The sequence below is a fragment of the Onychomys torridus genome, chromosome 21 (assembly GCF_903995425.1).
Source record: "Onychomys torridus chromosome 21, mOncTor1.1, whole genome shotgun sequence".
NCBI lineage: Eukaryota > Metazoa > Chordata > Mammalia > Rodentia > Cricetidae > Onychomys > Onychomys torridus.
In genome coordinates this window covers 14,143,033-14,165,797 of record NC_050463.1, presented here as the reverse complement: position 1 = coordinate 14,165,797, position 22,765 = coordinate 14,143,033, and the positions used below count along the sequence as shown (strand labels likewise).

General features: G+C 38.9%; 1 protein-coding gene across 31 annotated transcripts in view; it reads right to left on the bottom strand.

Annotated features, from left to right (window-relative positions):
- Positions 1 to 9,690: 9,690 nt before the first annotated feature.
- The window catches only part of Nrxn1 (neurexin 1), a 1,060,385-nt gene continuing 1,047,310 nt past the window's right edge, over positions 9,691 to 22,765 (bottom strand). For all 31 annotated transcript variants that reach the window (XM_036170770.1, XM_036170774.1, XM_036170788.1 and 28 more), the window contains one exon: positions 9,691 to 10,176. In XM_036170770.1, the coding sequence (XP_036026663.1) occupies positions 9,869 to 10,176 (308 nt within the window). In that variant the 3' untranslated portion in view covers positions 9,691 to 9,868. The remainder of the gene's footprint in view (positions 10,177 to 22,765) is intronic.

Sequence of the window (22,765 nt, the reverse complement as noted above, 5' to 3'; positions counted from 1 at the left end):
CTAAAAACTGTTTATGACAATGCCTAATCTCTACCAATTACATAACCACAGTTATGACCCAGATATTTTCCAGGGCCTCTGGGAAGCAGAAGTGCCTGCTGCTGAAAAGTAGTGTGTGGAGATGTATTTTCTGTCATTTTTCATTTTCATTATGTTATTGGGGAGGGGCAACAGAGAAGATTGTTAAGACACAGTTTATACTCAGTTGAAAGTCTTTATTCCAGTCAGCTGTGACTACACTCAGGTATTTGGTGCCCGAATGTAGCCCTGAGCATTTAGAGCAAGGGACTTTAAAAGGCAAAAGCCTTTATCTTGCTTAGCAGCTGCAGCAGAAGGCTTTGCACAAGCAGGCAGTTTAACAGAAGCCAAGAAAAATTAGGTGGGGCATCTTGACCAGGTTCCCAGGTTAGAGTTGGGTAATTTTCCATAGGATTTTCGATCAAGGGGGTCAAAATCCAGTCAAACCTAAAATGGCCACAACAAGATTACAAGATGGAGGAGCCTCTGCCCTGTCTTGCCCAGTCACAGTTGATCATATAAAATTTGCTAATCATGGGTATCTGAGCATTCAGTGAAATAAAATATGGATTTATTATAACTTCTAGTATTCAAATTTGATATACAATTTGAGGTTTTAAAAAAAAAATCTCATACCTACATTCAAATAACAAATCCTGTAGGCATGAGTTAAAAGTATCTTGTTTGGGGAGAAAAAAAAACACAAAGGTTTCTTTTGGTCAAAATTTAGTTGGGTGTATGTATTTCATACAAAAATATAGATTTTTAAAAACAGTAAGTTTTCCTTAGTTGTCTGTAGTTCTTTGCATAAGGTTTAGACCTCTTGGGCTCTCTCCCCACCCTAACCCTTTCACATTTGTCTGTCTATCACATGCTTATTCATATGCATAATCATAGGGATACTAGAGATGTATCTGTATGTATGTAATAATAATTAGTGGAAAAGAGGCCATGGATCTGAGGAAAGAGCAGGGAAAGGAATAAGAAGACTTTGGCTGGAAAAAAGAGAAGTAGAGATTATGTAATTATACTAATCTCAAAGACAGGAGATGTAATTAAAAAACAGTAAGGAAACTTTACATGTGGTTATTAGAAAGAAAAATCTCCTAATTAGGAAAGGTTAGAAATGCATTGTGACTTGGCCGATCGAGCATTGTGGCCATTCTGTTCCTGGAGTGAGGAGAGTAGGATGCTGAAGAGAAGGTTGCTAAGAGTACGCGAAGTCTGAAGGCCTGGCAGGGCGGCTCAGCCAACACACGCACCTGCTTACCAAACCTGCTGATCTGAATTCAGTCTCCAGAAATGACTCAAGAACAGTGTCTCCCGTGTGCCCTACCCCATGTGCACACAAAAATAAATAGAAATTTATTTATTAAGAAAATCTTACTACATTTATTTATTTTGTGTGGCGTGTGTGTGTGTGTGTGTGTGTGTGTGTGTGTGTGTGTGTGTTTGTGTGTGTGTGTGTGTGGTGTTGGTGTTGTTGTTGCTGGGGGTGGGGTGAGGAGTGGGGTGCCATGGCATGGCCTGGATGTGGAAGTAAGAGGACGGCTTCCATAAGGTAGAGATGAGGCAGGAAGGAGTTTGGTTTCTCTCCTACGATGTAGGTCCTGGAGATGGAAATTAGGTTTTCAGGCTTGGCAGCAAATGTTTACCCTCGGAGACATCTTAATAACTGTAAAAATATGATTTGCAATAACTTAAAAGAATGTACTAAGTTTAGATTGCTTATAGTTTTAGTAAAAGGGAAGCTATAATTTTAATTTGGGGTGAGAGAAGGCCCAAGCAGGACTGAGTGACAACTGATAGAATTGGGAAGGCTAGCCTGTGGGAGAGAGGGTTATTCTGCTTGGTAGAAAAAGTACTAGAAACAATGCACAGCCATGCAAAGCTGTATATAAGCAATCATAATTATCCCTCAGTGAAATACACAGCATTGCAAAGAAACAATCCTTCCTGTAGCCATTGTCAGACAAAGAATGCTTGGTCTGGGGTGCCATACAATTGTCTTTATTGGGAGAAATATTAATATACACCTAAAAATAAGTTTAATCTTAGATCAACCATTTTATGATAGTCCCACTAACTGCCTAGTGTGCTATACTTGTTAAAGAGGTAAACAATGAGGCCGAACAGTGGTAGCACACACCTTTAATCCCAGCACTCAGAAGGCAGAGGCAGGAGGATGGATCTCTGTGAGTTGGAGGCCAGTATGGGTCTATAAAAGGAGTTCCAGGACAGCCAGAGCTGTTGCACAGAGAAACCTTGTTTCTGGGGGGGGGGGTGGGGGTCTTAAACAGTGTTTCTCTTTCTATTTTAATCAAATACTCTGAGTAAAACTAAAACAATTAAATTCATTTTTTTAACCTTCAAAATCCTGTAGGTTGTTGGATTTCCTTCCCTTTGCAACTGACTGAAGTTTGTTCCTACTGCTAGGAACTTCAAACCTAGACTTTCAGCCCAAACCTACTATACATTTTTTTTTCTTTTTTTTTTCAAATTTTATTTTTTCTCCTTTTAAAAAATTTATTATATTTGTGTTTTAATTTTACACATCAGCCATGGGTTCCCCTGTCCTCCCCGCTCCCGCCCCCACCCCCAACTTCCCCCCAGCCCCTGCCTTCCATTCCCATCTGCTCCAGGGCCAAGACTCCTCTGGGGATTCATTTAAACCTGGTGGATTCAGTCCAGGCAGGTCCAGTCCCCTCATTCCAGGCTGAGCAAACTGTCCCTGTGTAAGCCCAAGGTTCCAAACAGCCAGCTCATGCACTAAGAACAGGTCCGGGTCCCACTGCCTGGATGCCTCCCAAACAGTTCAAGCTAATCAATTGTCTCATTTATCCAGAGGGCCTGATCCAGCTGGGGGCTCCACAGCCGTTGGTTCATAATTCATGTGTTTCCATTCCTTTGGCTATTTGTCCCTGTGCTTTTCCAATCTTGGTCTCAACAATTCACACTCTTACAGTCCCTCCTCTTTCTTGACAATTGGACTCCTGGAGCTCCACCTGGGGCCTGGCAGAGGATCTCTGCATCCACTTCTAGCACGACCATTAGGTGTTTGGCCATCTGATCACCAGACTAGGTCAGATCAGGCTTTCTCTCGACCATTGCCAGCAGTCTACAGAGGATGTATCATTGTGGAGCTCAGGGGACCTCTCCAGCACTCTACCCATTCCTGTTCTCATGTGGTCATCATTTATCATGGTCTGTTATTCCTTGAGTGACCCCAAAAATTCACCCAAGGAACTGATACAGCTTATAAAAACCTTCAGCAACATAGCAGGATACAAGATCAACTCAAAAAAATCAGTAGCCCTCCTATATACAATGGACAATCAGGCTGAGAAGGAAATCAGAGATACATCACCCTTTACAATAGCCACAAACGATATAAAATACCTTGGGGTTACTCTAACTATGTATGTGAAAGACCTATATGACAAGAACTTTAAGTCCCTGAAAAAACAAATTGAAGAAGATGTCAGAAAATGGACAGACTTCCCATGCTCATGGATAGGCAGGACTAACATAGTAAAAATGGTGATCTTACCAAAAGCAATCTACAGATTCAACGCAATCCCCATCAAATTACCAACACAATTCTCCACAGACCTGGAAAAAATAATACTTAACTTCATATGGAAAAACAAAAAACCCAGGATAGCCAAAAGAATCCTGTACAATAAAACAGCCTCTGGAGGCATCATGATCCCCAGCCTCAAGCTCTACTATAGAGCTACTGTAATAAATACAGCTTGGTACTGGCATAAAAACTGACATGTGGACCAATGGAATCGAATTGAAGACCCTGTCATTAACCTGCACACCTATGAACATATAATTTTTGACAAAGGAGCCAAAAATGTACAATGGATAAAAGAAAGCATCTTCAACAAATGGCACTGGCATAACTGGATGTCAACGTGTAGAAGGCTGCAAATAGATCCATATCTGTCACTGTGCACAAAACTTAAGTCCAAGTGGATCAAAGACCTCAACATAAATCCAGTTACTCTGAACCTGATAGAAGAGAAAGTAGGAAGTAGTCTTGAACACATTGGCAAGGGGGGAGCACTTTCTAAATATAACACCAGTTGCACAGACACTGAGAAAACCAACCAATCAATTGCACCTGTTGAAACTGAGAAGCCTTTGTAGAGCAAAGGACACAGTCAACAAGACAAAGTGACAGCCTACAGAATAGTTTAAATTTTTTATTTGAAATTTGAAAAATTGCTATTGAGGTTCTTTTATCTACCTGTAAAGAGCATTGTTGTAAACAATAAACATCTAAGCTCTCACAAACTGGAAGTGCTCAACCAGGCTTGCTTCTGCACTGTTATATTGATATTGTTTTTCAACATCCCATATTTTCCAAAGGGTCTTTGTGTACCATTGAGCAAGTTTTGCTCAGTGGAGAAGCCTTTACCATTTCTTTCTGCAGTGAAATCCAGATGAGAGACACCAGAAGCCATTGAAAGCTCATGTCCTTCCTCTCAATTACTGCATTGTTTGGAGAGACAACATTCAATGCGAGAGTATTTAACATAAACACAGGAAGTACCTATCAAAGTTGATCTAGAATAACTAAGCCTCCTTGAGGAAAGTATATCAGAAAGAAATACAAGATGCCTCATTTTTGTAAATCTTCAGAACAGTTGTTTTCTCATGTATTCTTAAATATAACAAGCTATTTGGTGATCTCTTAGGTGTTTTTCATAGTCGATCTCCCATTTTCAAATATCAGTGAACTTCAGGTGTTAAAGGACAGATGCCTTACTTGGATAGGAACTTGCTACATCTTGGATATGTGTAGCCCATCTTCAAGGTGCTAAAATAAATGTGCCAATCCTTGGCAAATTGATTGCTAATTGAATATGGATTTGTTCCTAAAGTTGGATATATATGGGATAAGTGCATATACTGGTGTTCAGTGAAAAGCTAACTTGTAAATAATGAGGCAAGATTAATTTCTGCAGAAAATATGTGACTGAATGTCTAATTATTGGAAATACTTCCTATGCACAACATTGAAGTTAGTTCATGAAATCTTCTTGATGCTTTCCTAAAACTCCCTGAACAATCTTTCTTTAGCATATAACCTATGACAGTTTCATTTATATCCAATGTCTGTTTCAGTGATTCTTTATTTTGGAGTTTCAGAGTTCTTTGGATACTTGATAAACACTTTTCCCAGGAAAGTATTTACCTATATCATATATGCACATAATTAGAACCATATTTTAATATGCACATGTGTGTTTTTAACCCTTGATGCCTATCATTGAGTGCTAGGTTCCACACATGTCAAGAACTTAAGAATAGTTGGTTTGTGTCCTGGGTAGCTTTCACTGTCAACTTGATACAACCTAGTTTCATTTGAGAAGAGAGTCTGAATAAGCAATTATAAGGATTAGGTTGGCCTGTGGCCTAGTCTGTAAGGGATTGTCTTGACTCTTCATTGATGTAGGACAATGCAGCTCATGGTGGGTGACACTATTCCCTTGTTAGGAATTCTTGAACAGTGTTTAAGAAGAGAAAGCTAGCTAAGAGCAAGCAAGTAAATAAAAAATATTAACATGTGTTTACTTCTCATTGCTCCTTATTGTGGATTTTATGTGACTAGCTACTTGAATTTTTGCCTTAACTTCTCAATGATGGGCTTCAGCTTGGAATGGAAACCTGAATGAGCCCCTTCCCCTCTAAGTTGCACTTTGTCAAGCAATTTTATCAGAGCAGGTCAAGTGAAAGTAGACCAGCCTGTGACTGTAGCATTTACACAGTCACAACCTTTGAAATGCTCTACATTTTTTAAAGAAAGCTAAATCATACAGCCTTTAATTTAAACATTACAGAAATATGGGTTGTTTCTCATATACATGTCAAATCCATGGACTGATATTAAAGGGATGACACACGGCCCTGTAACAATATATTAATAGCTGCTAATATTGGTAGCATTTCTGTTGAAACTCATTGCTATGAAAATGAAAAATGTTTTTGTTGCTGGGAAGTTGTGTTAAAAAAACAAAACCCAAGGTCTTTAAACAGTTACCAGCTATAGGACTGAAAGTTAGTGGCGGACCATATGGTTACCTCAAAGATACTTTGTTTCATGAAAAATAATCATAATACCTGTATATATTTTCATCTGTGTGTCAGGATTTGCTAAAGTTTTTTCCCCTTTGTCTTTTTGCTTGTTTCTTAAATAACAATCTTAGCACATGATTTTATGTTTCTCAAAGCCTTACTTCCTATAAAATAATACTGTAGTAGTCGTCTTTTGTGTGCACTTATTTGCACTAGATACAGTAGCTCATATAATCATTATCACTTTATAACACTGATATTATTCTTAGTACAGATGAGAAGAGAGGAAATTAGGGAAATCATAGCTAATGGGAAAGATTCTATAGTTAATTACAGGTGTAATTAACTTTAATTCCATTGTAACTTACAGAGAGAGTGCATTTATGACATCAGCATTTATTCATACTGGTCTCAACTAGTTCTGTATGTTTGCAGGCAGTGACATGGAGCTCCTGCATCTTAAGTGTATGAAGACAGAGGGGCTGAGTGAGCAAGAAAACACATAAGAGGGTGAGTCATCACCCTTCCCTACTTGGTGGAGATAAGACTGACTTTCAAATGGTCTTTCTCTTGGCTCAAATTAGTGGCAAAATGGTGCCGAATGAGATTTTAAAAGTCAATAAACCACAGTTGTATTAAGAAATAGTTTATTAACAAAACAGTAAATTCCACTTGCTTAGCATTTCCAATAATGGATAAATTGGCCTTGCAACAGAAAAACAAAACAGAACAAACCCCTCAGATACCCAGTCACTCAAAGCACTAGAAGGGCATGATTAAAGTGGCCTTTCTCTGACATCTTAGGGATGTACCACCTCACACATTATTGTAATCATCGTTTTTCAAAAAGGCAACACATTACATGGATAAAAAAGAAGCATACTCAATCAGAAAAGTTACAATCGAGAGATATAATCAGTTTATGCCAGGTAGTGTGAAATCTTCTCTGAACCGCAAATGACACACGGACCCTGATATGTTTAGTATAAAGATACTTGGATTGTATTCAAGTCTATTTCCTTCAAAAACTCATAATCCTATCCTTTATTTCTCCATTCAGGGGGGAAAACCTGCTAGATTTTGTGGCGGTCAATAAAATTAAATACAGTTTCTATCAATGTGTGAAAGTTTTACATTTATACTGGGAGGGCACAATGAAATCAACGACAAACAGCAAATCTCCCAGACAGGCCATTTTAAAACACTGCAATTTATTTTTCCATCACCTTTGAGAATCCTTCCAGATGAAATTAGTTTGAGTTAAACAGATAAAATGGAAAAGCAAACATATATATGTATATACTTTAAAGTATATATGCATATATACTTTAAGCTTTAAATTAGTGATTTTATGTTCCTTTTATTTCTCTGGCTTTCCCTGAGTAAGACTGAATGAGAGCGGTAGGGGGAAAAGACTTGTGTGTTTTCTTTTAACCTGGCAAATTAAAAATATATGAAGCCATGAACAGAAGTAATGGGTATTAAATTTTCGTTTTATGCCATCTATTTTCGATGTGATGAAGAGCCTTCAAGGCTTCTTACACAATTACTTTGCAGCTTTAGTTTGTCATGATTTGATGTGATATATACATATTTCTAAGGGTACTGTTATGTCTGAAATCCAGGCTACTTCTTGGCGTATTTCCATCAACTTAGTATCACAAAAAGTGTTTTGCATTTATTTATTTATTTTTTGCCTTGCTGATTAAAGCTGATTGTAATGGTATCCTTCTCATTTATGAAAACTAATATCATTCTTTGGGGAGATGTTTATATCATGTGACCAATTTTTTGCAGAAGCATCACCCAGCAGCCTCAGAATTACCTTCTCACATTGATAATTTATTGCTATGAACATCAATGAAACAATGTGCAAAACAAGTGTATAACCTATACTTCACTACTACACAATGTATGTTAAACTAAAACTATGCTTAATGATAATGATGTAAAACCAGAAAAGTTAAAATTTAGTCAATAGTCAACAAATAGAGATTGATTTTAATGGGTGGTAATACAAAATCAAAAATCACCGAGAATACTTTTTTAGTTGAGAAAATGCTTACTTTCCATAAAGCTTGACCATGCACATCATATTCAGAGAATATATATATCCCATACAATTTTATGTATATATAAAATTGTATGGGAAACAGTTTCCCATTGCAGCAGCCAGAATTCACCAACATTGCTTTCGTAACTCGCCTGTAGAGTGATGCATATTTATGCAGCCGTATATGGTGATATTCTATTTCATAAAAAAAGGTTTCATTTTACTATGGACTAAGAACTTGAGGTTTCCTAGAATCAGGATCTCAATGAAGCAAATCACTCATTTGTCATAATACCTTGGCACAACTGTCTTCCTTTGCACTTTTCAATTTGTCGGTATTTGTGTGTTTTGGTGTTCCATCCTATCTGATGGCTGCCTGAATGTGTGTGTGTGTGTGTGTGTGTGTGTGTGTGTGTGTGTGTGTAACTGTGAATGTTGAACATATATTGAAATGAGTATTTGGGGGAGAGAAAGGATTATATGATACTTAGGTATATATTTTACCTTCTAATTCACACCTTTCATACAAATACTAAAATTTAATGTAACAGAATGAAGGCTATACATGTAAGAAAAGAAGTAGCTGAGTCTCTTTATATACATTCGTACATATCTTTCTTAGAATAAACACTACACTGTAATTTTTGTTTATAAAAGTAATTGTGGCAATTTATAATGGTGGCAAAAAAAAATCTGTCTGAAATAATTGTTGCTCTGATGTCAGAAAACTCCCTATACTTAGCAACACTTATAACATTGAATTTACCAAAAATGGCTGAAGAGCAGAGATATAGTTTGCATTTTCTATACAACAGGCTATAAAACGTCACTTATCACAGTCCAGAAAGCACACAGAGATGGGTTTTATATAAACATATGTAATAACATAGTAAGCGTGCATGAGAACTTCCCAATGATTGCATCTATGCCCTCTCGTTTTTGTTTTGAAATTTTAGTGTGAAAATGTGCCTTATGTTTCCGATTTTTTGAAAATAAGGCCTCCGTACTTTTATTTTATTATTCTCTTACAAACAGAAAGGGGCTTTTGGAATGCGTTCCTACACAGGTCTTCAAGAAAGCCAGCACTTTGTCTCAAATGCCACTTCCAAGCCCTGCTCCCATCACACCAGCTGGCCAACTCCTGGCGATCTGCAGATGGTCCCACAAACGGACGTTCTCCTCTGGCACTCCGACCCACTGGCTTCTCAGGACAGCGCTAGCACTTTGGCTGAATCCAGGATCATAGGTAGCTTCTTTGTGTGTGTTGTGTTTTGTGTTGGTTTTGTGTTGTGCCTTGTTGTAATACTCCTTGCTTTATGAATGCGTGCGGTCCTCACCGTCTTTTAGAATGCTCCAGCAACATAAAGACAGGCAGAGTAAATGAAAACACTGCGGATGTTAGGGAATTTATTGGCCCCTGTTTTTTTTTGTTGTTGTTGTTTGTTTTTTTGTTTTGTTTTGTTTTAGAATTTTTTCCTTCCTTTCTTCTCTCTTTCATTTTTTTTTTGTTTTTGTTTTTTGAGAAACAAGAGCATGAGATACTTGTTTGCTTGTTTGTAATTTTTTTTAAAAAGAGTTTTCCCTCCTGATTGCATTCCCTGTCTTCTTTTGTGTGTGCTTCATAAAAAGGAAAGTAAATAAGTTTATATTATGTCTCAGATAAAATGAAGACTATTTCTATACAAGTGTCTTTCTCGAATCTTGGGATCAGACATAATACTCTTTATCCTTGTTTTTCTTGTTTTTGTTGGCGCTTTTGGCGCTGCTGGGTTGTTTCTCCTTGACCACAGCCCCATTGGACTGTGCTGAGTTACTGATGTAGTTTCGACTCTCATCCACATGGTACGACCCTTCATCTCGGTTTCTGTACTTGTACATGGCGTAGAGGAGGATGAGGATGCACAGAGCGGCAGCAGCGACGATCCCCACTACCATACCAGTGGTACTGCTGGATTCCCGGATCACCTCTGCAGAGCCTGGGTATGGTTCTCGGCCACCCACTCGGGTGGGGTTGGCTGTAGAAAACAGAATAAGAACAAAGTGATTATTGAGTTTCCTGGATGTCAGCAAACATGTTAACTTAAGTACCCACTGCTCTGGGGAAAGTGTTACATCACTAAATAAAGCGCTCTCCTGCTCAAGGCCACTATAATCTAGGAACTCAATCCTAGTTCAAAGGGAGCCGGTTACTGCCATGTACCCCTCTATTCTTCTGGAATTCAGATGAGTTTCACTAATACCACAGCTCCTGTGAGATTTACAGGACCACCTTCACGTTAGGTGAGACACCATAAACCCCACATGTCACCAGATTCAGAACAGCTCCCTGCTGTCATATTGGAGGGAATCATCCTGAGAATAAAACTGATGGATGGAGCTTCTGGATACTTAGAGCTGACCGTTGACTGCTCCGGACAGCTAAACAAGGAGTGTCTTCAGAATTCATCCCACCTTGTGATGTACACATTGCCAAACAACAAAATATTCCAGACCTTTTGAACAGTTCAACTGTATGCTTCTTAAAATTTATTTTTAATTATGTATGTATTTATCTGTGTGGGGGTAAGCATAAGTGAGTTCTGGTGACTGTAGAGGCCAGAAACTTTGGATCTCATGGAGATGGATTTTCGAGGAGCTGTGGGAATCATATCTGACCAGAGTGTTAGGAACCGAACTCAGACCCTTTACAAAAATGGTACATGCTTTTAAGCATGGAGCCGTCTTTCCAGCCCTCATTACTTTCATTAGAAGGCCTAACTTTAGTTGCATGATTGTAAATGAAAACACAACTCTTTTCCTTTTGTGCTGGAAATTCATTGGTCTAATAAGTATACATTTACACATACGTTGGCAGTGGGCTAGTGACACTAGTGACCTTCAAGCTAAACCTTACTTGTTCGTAGTGGTGCAAGCCTGTAATAAACACTCACACTTAGGAACTTTGGAGAGGAATGCAGGAATGTACTCTTTCTCCATTTAAAGTATATTCTAGATTGGTTTTGAGACAAAATTCATAATGTGATAAATGGTAATAATAGAGACAAGAATAGAATATTTGCTTGGTGTGACAGCTATAAAACCCTCACCCCAACTTCCGTAAGTAGAGGCCAAGACCTCCCTTGGGCACAAGAATGGAATGTAGGATGTATAATATCTTCTCCAGGTCTAAGAAGACACTGAGGTTGTCCACAGAACACAAAGAAAGCCCCTGGGGTGTGTAGAAGGTAAGGCTATGAGAATAATGAAAGCTTTCTGCTTTCCACATTCAAAGATCGGAAGTTAGAGCAAAACAAAACAAAACTACAACCCAAACCACCTCAACCTGGACCATTTTCTCTATAGCTCTTCATTTCTTGTTTCCCTGCTTTGACTCTCCGCCATTGTTTACCTTATCCTACAGGGAAAAACTAGATCACTTTTCTGTTGTAGTGGGTTAAGCATGTCACAACTTCCAGAAGTATGCACACTGTTTGTAAAGCTATTTCAAGATTCCATAGGTGTATGAAATGTATTTACATACATACATATTTGACAGTGCATGTTTCTACAAAGGTGTCTGCTAATTACTTAGAAACATTTCCCAAAGCACGTAGCCCTATGCTGCTTTGAAAACCCACTTTAAAGTGGACCAGGTTTCTTAGCAGATAAAGACATATTTCTGACAGCCTGAGTTCGATCCCCAGACCACATCTGGTAGAAGGAGACAACTCACTCTTGCAGGTTGTCCTCTGACCACTGTCACACACACACACACACACACACACACACACACACACACACACACACACACACACACAAAGACACGTAAAATGTAATAAAAAATTTAAAAAGAGAAATCCAATTTTCAAACATCACTAAGATTTCTTTTGCATAAATACAGGTTTTTGGCTGTTAGTTTCTTTTCCTTCATCAAGTGACCACAGTTGCTTACAAAGCCTTGGTTCTCATTTTCAAAGCAGCGAGGAGCTACATTCTGCACCTACAGTACGGAGCAGGTGGAACCCTCCAGTGCGGATTATGTCACTGCTTGTTTTACAAAAGTTCTTGCAATGCTGTCTAAAAAGGCTTGGCGTTGTTTCTGTGGCCAAGGTGGAGAGGAACAAAGACTATAATCCACAGTGTTGGATTACAGGGAATTAATTTCCCCTCAAAAGCCTGCTGCTGTAACCCTGTCAGCACCAGACAAACCAAAGGCAGCTCTTTCTGTTTAAATACAGTCATCTTTGCCAAAGTGTGCCAATTAGCTCAGCTGCTAACTTTCCCGAAATGACAACTTTCTGTGTGTGCCTTTGGCACAATGCTCTTTTATCAGGGTGTCTCAAGAGCTGAAAAGGCAATTGTATTCAAATTCTCTCTCAATCATTTTTTTTTTCTACACCTGATGACGGAATGCTGAAATACGTTTTCACAATACCTTCACATTTTCAGAAGAAAATAAAGGGACAATGAGCTAGAATCACAGTCATGTTTTTTTAATGATATTACAACTTAGGGACTCTAATGGAATTCAAGGTTTAAATTCACTATGTTAACAATGCATGTTGGTGTGTCGGCACAATTAGGAACTGGTGTTAGATATTTTAATACTAGACTACTAATCTCATTTTTTCCTTGACTATAGCTGATGTAGTTTTTAAAACAACAGTGCATGTAGAGATCAGAACAGATATGTGCTTGCTCTAGAAGCACACCATAAGGACAAAAGCAAACTCTGAATGTTGCTCTGTGAGCTTTTGATAAGCATCTCCCACTTAGGAAGTGTACCTCCCTCTTCTGCAACACCAGCAAAGTGCCTGAGTCACACGGGAGCTAAAAATACTTCTGCCTAACCCACTTTAAGAGATTCTACATATCGTATTTTTAAATAACATATAAAACACTTTCCAGAAAACTAAAACCAAAACCCAATGAAAAACCATCTTATCATTCCCCTCACATTACCATTTTAACAGTCACTTATATAGGCATTGTTATATCTCTGCTCAGACTATATACAGTTGTTTCCACATCTACTTGATTAAACAATAATTACATCTATTTAGGTTTCAAATCTGAAGGCTAAGTGATATTTTCCTTAACTTTTGTTATAAGCTCAAAGGTATTTATATGGTGGTTTTTGTTTGTTTGTTTGTTTGTTTGTTTGTTTTTTGTTGTTTTTTGTTTTTTTTTTTCGAGACAGGGTTTCTCTGTGTAGCTTTGCGCCTTTCCTGGAACTCGCTTTGTAGACCAGGCTGGCCTTGAACTCACAGGGATCTGCCCGCCTCTGCCTCCAGAATGTTGGGATTAAAGGCAAGAGCCACCAACGCCCACTGGTATTTATTTATATGTTAATGAGACATCTCTCCCACATAGATGTACGATAACAGGTTGCATAACTTTAAATACATATCTGAATTAAAAATATGGTCACTAATGCTTTTTTGATGCTCACTGGAAAAAAATCTGAGGAAATTTCATGTTAATTTTCACGTAGAAAATGTATAAATGATACTAAGGTGAAATGTCTTCTTATGTAATGTATTCCAAAAATACATAAAGTAGAAGGTAGTCATATTTTAACCAGTTATGAAAGACAACAAAAGAAAAGGCTTTTAATCAGAGAACTGTATAATTAATCCAAATATTTCATGGCTTGGAGAATTTTACATTTTTCACACTTCATAATAAATACAAAATACAAAATTTCTAATGATTATGGTAGCAACACACTCTGAACTGCTGTAAAAGGTTTATGAATGAACTGAAATTCCCTTCCATTCATTTTCCTTCTCTCTGTCACAGAATGTGATGAAATATCTTTTAAAAAAACAAATGAAAAAGACTAAAGGAGGAAGAATGACATGCCAACAAACTTTAAGTTTAAAACGGACACTGATGGTAAGATAGATGCAGAGTGTTAGAGCCAGTTCATCACACTGGGCCTCAGGACACAGAAGGCCTGTGTCGTTGATAAACTCCACGGGGCTCATGGTGGTCAGTCACTAAAGGAGCCAAGAAATAGAAGCGATGATGTATGATTAGAAATGGAGAAGTTTTAAACTTCAGTGATCATTTATATTTCACTTCAAGGCCACATGATCAGCAAAGGGGGAAAAATGAATAGGTGAATCTCTTAAGTATGAAAGCCACTTATCTTGGCTCATAAAATTAAAAACAAAAAATCATGAACTATATGAATGGAAGAAAACACAATACCAATACATTATTATATTGCCCAAATTTCCCCATGTACTTGCCACGTCCTCTACTTTATAGAAAAAACATGCAGAATCACAGAGTCATCTAGGATCGACTGTAAAATGGTACCTCTATGTAAGAGAAGAGAGGGTATGTCCGTTCTGATAGCAACACAAAGGGCTTGGACTTTAGTTGGCAATTTACTCTACAGGATTTGGAGGCTACTGATGGCCTTGACAAGAATGCAAAGCTTTTGCCCAGGGTCAGGATCTCACAGTCAGCTCTCTTCTCTTATATCCACTTCTCAGACCTAGTCACAGCTATGAAAGAGAGACCTGCACTGACAGCTACCCTGAAGGACAAAGAAGAGGAGGATTTTAATTCCATTCTCTTCCCTTTAACTTCCTTCCTCTCTCCCCTCTCCTCTCTCTCTCCTCCTCTCCCTTCTCTCTCTCCAGTGTTCCCCATTAATCAAATATCGAGAAAGTTTTGACATGGTCTGTTTTGGTCCAGCAGATTGATGGAATCTTGTATGCTACATCCATGATCCTTCGCATGTCTTTCAGAGTCTGATTAATATTGTGGCAACTTAGAGGAGCATGTGCCTTCCAATGTTAGAAGGGCTAACATGTTTCTCTAACACACTGTCAGCCACTCTTCCCAGAGGATGAGTCCTTGTAGCAATAAAACATCCAAAGGACTTGTTCCAGTGTTTTGTTACACTAAAAAAATTGGTATTTGCCCCACTGCATAAAAAAATTTTAAGTCAATTTTTTAAATTTGAATTTATCTTTCTGTTTGCTACTTCCATGTCTTTCTCTATGTCTCTTCTGACCCCTCTCATTCCCAGCTCCTGACTGGTTCTTGAAGATGGCCCTTGTGAGAGTGTGTCTGGTGAGTCCTTCTGCACTGGGGAAATCAGCACTGCTCAGTGCTCTGCCTCCTTGGATTCTTGAATTATTAAGCGAGGTGTTAAGCAAGGGCAGAATTAATTGCCAAACTGCCAAGTTCAAAGCTTGTTGTAAAATATTCTTTATTGTCTAAAATGTTTAAATGTGGATCCTTTACCAGCCTGATCTACATTGCAAGTTCTAGATGAGCAAGAGCTATATAGTGAAAATGAACAAATAAAAATTAGAACAAAAACACCTCAAAGCATTCTTACATAGATGGAACAGAAGCTAACATGAGAGGCTCATGAAGGCATCAGAGCCTGAGTACTCCACTGGCATGTCTGTACCTAGTTACCCTTTAGAATATGAAAATTGAAAGCATAAAATTCACAATTGTTTTGCAAAATTTTTCTGTTATAAAGTAAACATTTTAAAAGAAAGAGTTTTAAAAGTAAATGACTTTCCACAAATGTTAGGTTATAATGGTAAATGTTTGGCATCATGGTAACTCTTTTTGAGATTGGAAACACAGCAATCAAAATCAACCAATCAATCTCTCTCTCTGTCTCTCTCCTTCCCTCCCTCTTCCTTCCTTCCTTCCTTCCTTCCTTCCTTCCTTCCTTCCTTCCTTCCTTCCTTTCTTTCTTCCTTCTTCTTTCTTTCTTTCTTTCTTTCTTTCTTTCTTTCTTTCTTTCTGAGGCAGCCTCAAGCTTTCCAATATATACTTGTAGCTGAAGCTAACATTGAAGTTCTAGTTTTCCTGTGTCCACACCTTACAGGCTGGGATAACACATATGCATATCATATTTGATCTATGAGTTGCTAGAGATTGAATCTGGGGTTTTCTACATGTCAAGCAAGCACTCAACCAACTGAGTCACATTTTAAGTCCTAAATATTGTTATTGAAAAATAAAATGGTGGTGGTTGGCTCAGAGGTTAGTAGTGTATATACTGCACTTTAGAAGACCTGAGTTTAGTTCCTGCCACACATGTCAGGGGTGTTACAATGACCTGTAACTACAGCTCCTGGGGACTCAACATCCTCTTTTGGTCTCCATGGGTGTTTCACTCACTTGCATGTACTACATACAATTAAAAAAATAATAAAGATAAAAAAAGAAGCTTCTTCAATGAGGGGTGAAACCTGTACTAATTTATAGGCACAAGAATAAGTATTTAGAAGGCAGTTGGATACTTCATTACTGTATATATGTATGCCATTCTCAAAGAATAAATAAAATGAAACTGGACAGCTTGAAAGGTTCAATGGTAGTGTATAAGTTGTTCATTCATGAGGGAGGCCTTGGATTTGTCCACAACAGCAGCAGAATTAATAAAATAGAAGAAATAAAAATCTAGATGAGAAATGCTATTTAAGGTCTCAATCCATAAAACCCAGACTGAGGGTTTGTGTGGCCGTAGACAGGGACACTTTATATTTCCAATAATAAGGTTGCCAAGGCAGTGGCATGCCATCACATGCTCTCTGTATCACTCAAGCTGCCATTTTTATGAAACCATTCTGTGCACTTGAGTGATCAGGTCCTCCATCGTAATCTTATTATATTTATGTTGTCTCCAAAATTCTCTTTCAGGGTAAGACTGTAGTTTCCAGGTAGTATTCCAGGCTGGTTTTATTTCCTCCATGCACAGCACTAACATATAGCTTCAACATCAAGCGTGTTCCTGTCACATCAAGGATGAAGCATGGGTATCTCTGTATACTGATGACAATGAAAATTCAGCATTTGAGCTTTAAGAAAGACAATTCTAAGAAATTACCAGTCTTAAGAAATAATAAGAAAGAGTAAAATATACCAATGATAAAAATTGGAATGTGAGCTATATATTTCAGAAGTAGAAGGGCACATATAGGATCATAAAACCCCAGACTATTCTACATATATCACATTGCTAAGTTGAATCATTGGGTGGGTATTTATCTTATGACGATCCTTTTAAAACACTGTTGGCAAGATGTATAGATTAGATTGTTTTTTTTGCAAAGTATCTTTTAGTAGTCTCCTTGTTTTATCATAGATCTAACTTAAAGTAATGGCATGCAGCTTTCTATCTCTACCCCATCTCGAAAGCCACTTCTCTAAAATAATCTCATGGAACAGATCTCCATGCCGAGTCTTATATATGGATGTTATTATAATTTGAGGCAAGCCTTGTAAATGGTTTCAGATTTATGGGGAAAATTTGACTTTTCCCACACCCAGTTTCATTAATACTGTGAAAAGAAAATTGGAACTGTAGGCTCCTGGGGTGTTCGCCAATTGAGATTAGTACAATTTTTTCTCTCCTATATCTAACAGCAACAAAAAAAGGGGGCTATTATTTTTCTCATTTTTGTCCTTCGCTCTAACAGAGGCCGAAATAGGCCAGCGTGATGTGATCACTCTGAAGAAGGCATGCTTAGACACTGCATTCGCAGGACGAAAGGCGCAGTGATATATGCCGTGTGTTTGAATTTGAACCTTGGCTGGGCTTTTGTGAGAAATGATAGTTTTTCTGCGTTTCAAACCCCTCTTGCTTGTCTGCCAGCTCCTACCATGTCTTACCTCTTCTGCAGTTCCTCCTGAAGGGCAAACAGGAGGCTAGAGAAACGGGAGGCTGGATGGTGTCAGTTTCTCCTCAGTGAGATTCAGTAGGAAGGACCAGTACAACACTGCAGTCTGATTGGCTATGGGATATCTGATACTTTTTCTCTGCTCTTTCCCTAACAGCCAAAGCCTATGTTTATAGGAAGCTTCAGTGGCCACCATTCTGAGACCAGGAGAAGTACTATCTTCTCTTGAAACCTAGGTTTTATATGAATAAGGATGCTAGGCACAGAGGTCATAGTGTGTCTGTATGATAGTCACCTGTAAGGTAGAGTGCTGCCTCAACTGGCTTCTCATGAGAAAGATAGGCTGGTGAGAGACTATATCCTTTAGGACTTTCCTTACAGTTAAGATGAATATGCACAGAAAAGCACCTTTTCCCTCTTATCTAGGGGAAGCTACAGTATCAAGGCATTTACAGACTGCTGTATTGTAAACTATATGTCTATAGCTTCACCATCTGCAACACTTCTAGAATTTTCATATGGTAATTTACTCCATTTAGTTTTTTAAAACCCCTTGAAAGCATCATGGTGAGTAGTAAAGCACACGTGAATCTAGTTTCTCCTGGGCCTTGGTGGCTCACTCAAACTACCTACTTAAACTTATCATTTCTGTATTGATTTAGACAGGTATAGCCACAGCATTACTGATTTCCAAGTCTCCACATGTCAAAGAGAGTTCTACTTTCCTACTGCTCATAGGCTCATCTTCTTCCTTCTGTACAAAGAGTTTATATTTACCTTTGATGACGTTTTCTCTAAGAATTTCCCCTCCTGCTCTAGGCACAATTATGAGTAAGCTATAATCAGGTTCCAGGGACAGGTTGGAATAGCAGGTAACCAAGCCTACTTGATGTATCCTCTCATAGACTTGAAATATACCAAGACAGCTACATACACACAAACATTTTAAGTCATATATAACATAAAATCCAAGAGAATTGCAGTGGAAAAAACTCTAGGTGCCATGCAGGAATGGGACAGGTTTCTGAGTCATGAGAAAGGGTAACATTTTCCTTTCATCTCAGCACCTGGAAAGCCTGCAGGCAGATCTCTGTTGTTTAGAGGCCAGCTTGAGCTGTATAGCAAGTTCCCGACCAGTCACAATGAAATTCTGTCTCAAAAAGAAAGAAAAATAATAAACCAGCAAACAGAAAACAAAACCAAACAACCAGAGGAGTCTATTAATAAGAAGTCATTTCAGGGCTGCAGAGACAGTTCAGTGGTTAAGAGTTCAGGAGCGCATAGTGCTCTTGGGGCTCACAACCATTTCTGACTCTAGCCCCTGGGGATTCTACAACTCTCTGGCGTCTGTGGGTACCTGCACTCTTGTGCTCATACCCACCCCCAGATTTATGAATACACATAATTAAATATATGATTTTGAAGTAGCAGCAGCACAGCTGGAATGAGCTGGAGGAAGGAAAGGTTTGCCCTTGAGAAAATGAACTGAGCCAGAGTGGCTGCAGAACCATGAGTGTGGGAACCCGAGCAGGTATCTGAAAGTGGACTCCGTAAGTAAACTGACTGACACCACCACCAAGGTCAAAGTGTAAGTGAAAGGGACGAGAGAAAACACGTGTAGACGCTACAGCAATGCAGAAGTAAAGTACTTCTAAAATTAAAGCAACGCGCATCGTTCGATGAGAAACAAACACACCATGAGAAGAACAGTAAGAATGCACACAGCACCCAGAGAGGAGAGGAACTCCATGGTGCTGACACTGACTTTGCCAATTGTCATAGGAAGTAAGCCAGGAACATTTATGAAATGTAAAAGAAATAACTAGTCTCAGGCATGTATCTCTCAGTACAGGGCAGACTCTATAGTGTGATGGAATTTTACTGGAATGTTAAGTTTTTGTTAGATTTCACTCTGTTTCAGACTAGATTATTTGTTTTTGATGACAGTTTTTTGTGACACTATTTCTTAGCAATTTCTCTACCTTCTCACTTCCAATGAAAATTGGGCACACCTGCTAAGAAGGACGTATGTTTCCTAATGGATTATGGGGAGAGATTGCTGTGAGTTGGTTGATGTTTAGGAGTGAAATAGCATGAAGGTTACCATTATGCAAGTGTGATTCATTTCAAAGTGTTGAGGGAAGTTGTCAAGCAAGTGAGCAAAGCATTTGCACTAATATTGCAAATTCCCATATTCTTCTGTGAGAATCTCACTATGAATGTGTATGTGTGTGTGTGTGAGTGTGTGTGTGTGTGTGTGTGTGTGTGTGTGTGTGTGTGTGTAAGTAGATATGCACACATGGATGAGACCCAGCTGTAGGCTGACCTGGAACTCACTACAAAGCTCATACTGCCCTTGAAGTCATGAATCCTTTTGCCTCAACCTCCTGAGTACTGGGATTACAAGGATTGAATGCTTTTGAATAAGACCTGTGTTAAGGGCTTTCAAGATCACATAAAATGCTGGATGTGTAAGCCTGGTGACCTGAGTTTAATCCCTGGAAGCCATGAACCCATGTAAATAGAAGGAAAGAACCAAGTCCACAAGGCTGTCCTTTAACTTTCATATGTGTGCTGTGGCATGCACATGACCAAACATAAGTTATATGCATACATGCACATACACACTCAATAACAGTAAATGAAGCTTTTTAGAAAGGTACATTTTTACCTCTATACATCCATAACCTCCATTTCCCATACTGCCTAACAAGAAAGAGGAAAATTGGAAGAATCGGGATCAATATGCATTAATGCAAATATCACACTGCTTTTTCTACACTCCCTAACAACACACTGCTTAGTCTTATTGTCTGAAGTCACTTGGTTACTCAAAGTTTGCCAAGTTAGCAGTATACATCTCATCATGTGAGTTCCTCCTTTATTGCCACCACAGCAGTGGACAGCAGTCCAGAGGACTATGAATAAGTAGTTGATAGCTAACCATAAATGCTGTTTATCAATTCTGCAGGGCAGCTGTGGAAGTTTTGAGTCCTTCTCAGTCCCTCTGCTGCTGGCATGAGGACGCTAAAGCAGGCCCTCATCCCACCAAATGCCCTCAACTGCTGGGCAGAAGGAAAGTCACACAAACAACAGTGGAGCACACCAGTGTCTGAGCCAAGGAGGCTGAGCATTTAAATATGGTTTCCATGAAAATGGATAAAAGTAAGAGGGCCCATGTATTAAGATGCAGACTGAGTTCTTTGCTTCTTCACAGGGAAGTAGTTTCTATTCCTGCAACATGAAGAAATCCATGGACCTAGAAAGCATTGTCCGTCTCACACAACACCAAAGGATCATCCCAAGGCCTGGAGTCAAGGTTGTGTGCAGAACCTGGTTATAGGTAGAGAGGGTACCATGATTCTGGCTGGAGCATGAGGTGCTGTACATGTAAGCACACATGCATGGATGTGTGGGTATTGTGACACTTCTCTCAGCTCCCTGACAGAAGCTGATAGCTGAATTTTTGTTTCACATGAATTGTATAAGTAAAGGCAGACTTTTGGAAAACTCCATGGACTATTTCCCCAAACCTCAGATGTGCTTCATGTAAATATGCAGTATTAGCAAAAGCCTCTTAACTTCCTCCCAAACAGTATCCATCGTAGATATTTCTAACACTCTGTAATCATTAACTGGTGCTCAGTGCAGCTCCAATCATACTTGCTTCACTGTAAAACCTGAATTTATTTTCCTATTTTACTAAGCAAACAACGATTGCCTTTCCTAGTTATTGCTAATGAGGCTCTCTGCTGTGCTCTATGTACGTATTATCGGATTTATTCCCCACATGCCATAGCTCTGTGGCTATGGGTATTAAGGGGAAAGACACAGTCTCAACGAGCTTAGGTAATTTAGGCTTCCTAAGCCTAAAGTCTGTGACTATTACACTTTCTTCCATTTAATGCATCTACACTCATGATTGCAGAGTAATCTGTTGTCATTTTCTCCTCGAGCACTTAACAGCATAGAACAGCAGGCACCTGCCCTCAGCGTGTGTGTTTCTGTCTCTCCTGGTCACAGTCCTCTTCACCTCTTGGGTCTAGCTGTCCCTTGCTGATGGAATTCTGCATGTCCTCCAAATCATCCGTACACGATGCAGAGTGAGCAAGGTAATATTGGATTGAGCATTAATTTCTAATCCAGAAACTGTACCTAACTTGCTAACGCAGTGGTGGGCAACTCAGTACCCTTGTCCAGCACTTCTTCCTCAGAATGTGATGGCGACACTTTAATTGTATGTCACCAAGGGTCACTTTGAGGTTCAGAGCAGACAGGTTGGCAATTGATCACCTGCTGTGAAATGATCAAAGGTCTTTATAAAAGCATGATGACCTATTTATTTTCTCCGTGTCTTTCTTACAAAAGCAAATGATTCAGCAGCTGTCCCAACAATTAGACAATCTATAGTACAGACCTCCCTCCATGGTTCTGTTGGCCAAAGCAGGGATGACCAGGGACATTCTCTCTGAGAGGATAGTTGTGTTTGAACACTTCCCTTTCATGAAGTGCCTTGTGAAGTCAGGTAGCAAAAATGGCCCTCTGAATCATGGCCATGTTGTTTTAGACCATTGATTGTGGCACTGCATGGGGAGCGTATTTCTGTTTATCCAAGAAACCTCGTTTCTTTAATGGATCAGTGCTCTCTAGCTGCTATTGTTGGAGTGAATTATATTATTCCATCTTTCATATTTTTGTTACGATAGTTTACGTTTTTAGGTATCATCAAAGCTATCATCTAAGACTATCTGAGCTGATGTGGTTTACTCCCTTAGAAGTAAGAACTCTTTCAATTAGGTTTTAGAGTTGTTTTTTAAAACTTTCTCTTCTTTCCTCTCCTTCTCTGAAAGTCCATGATGTAGTCTGGATGAAATCCAGGGAGAAGTTGATACTGTGAGTACATTCTGAGTCTGAGGTGTCCTACTTTTTGCCTGGTGTGTTGGCAGGACACCCTTTG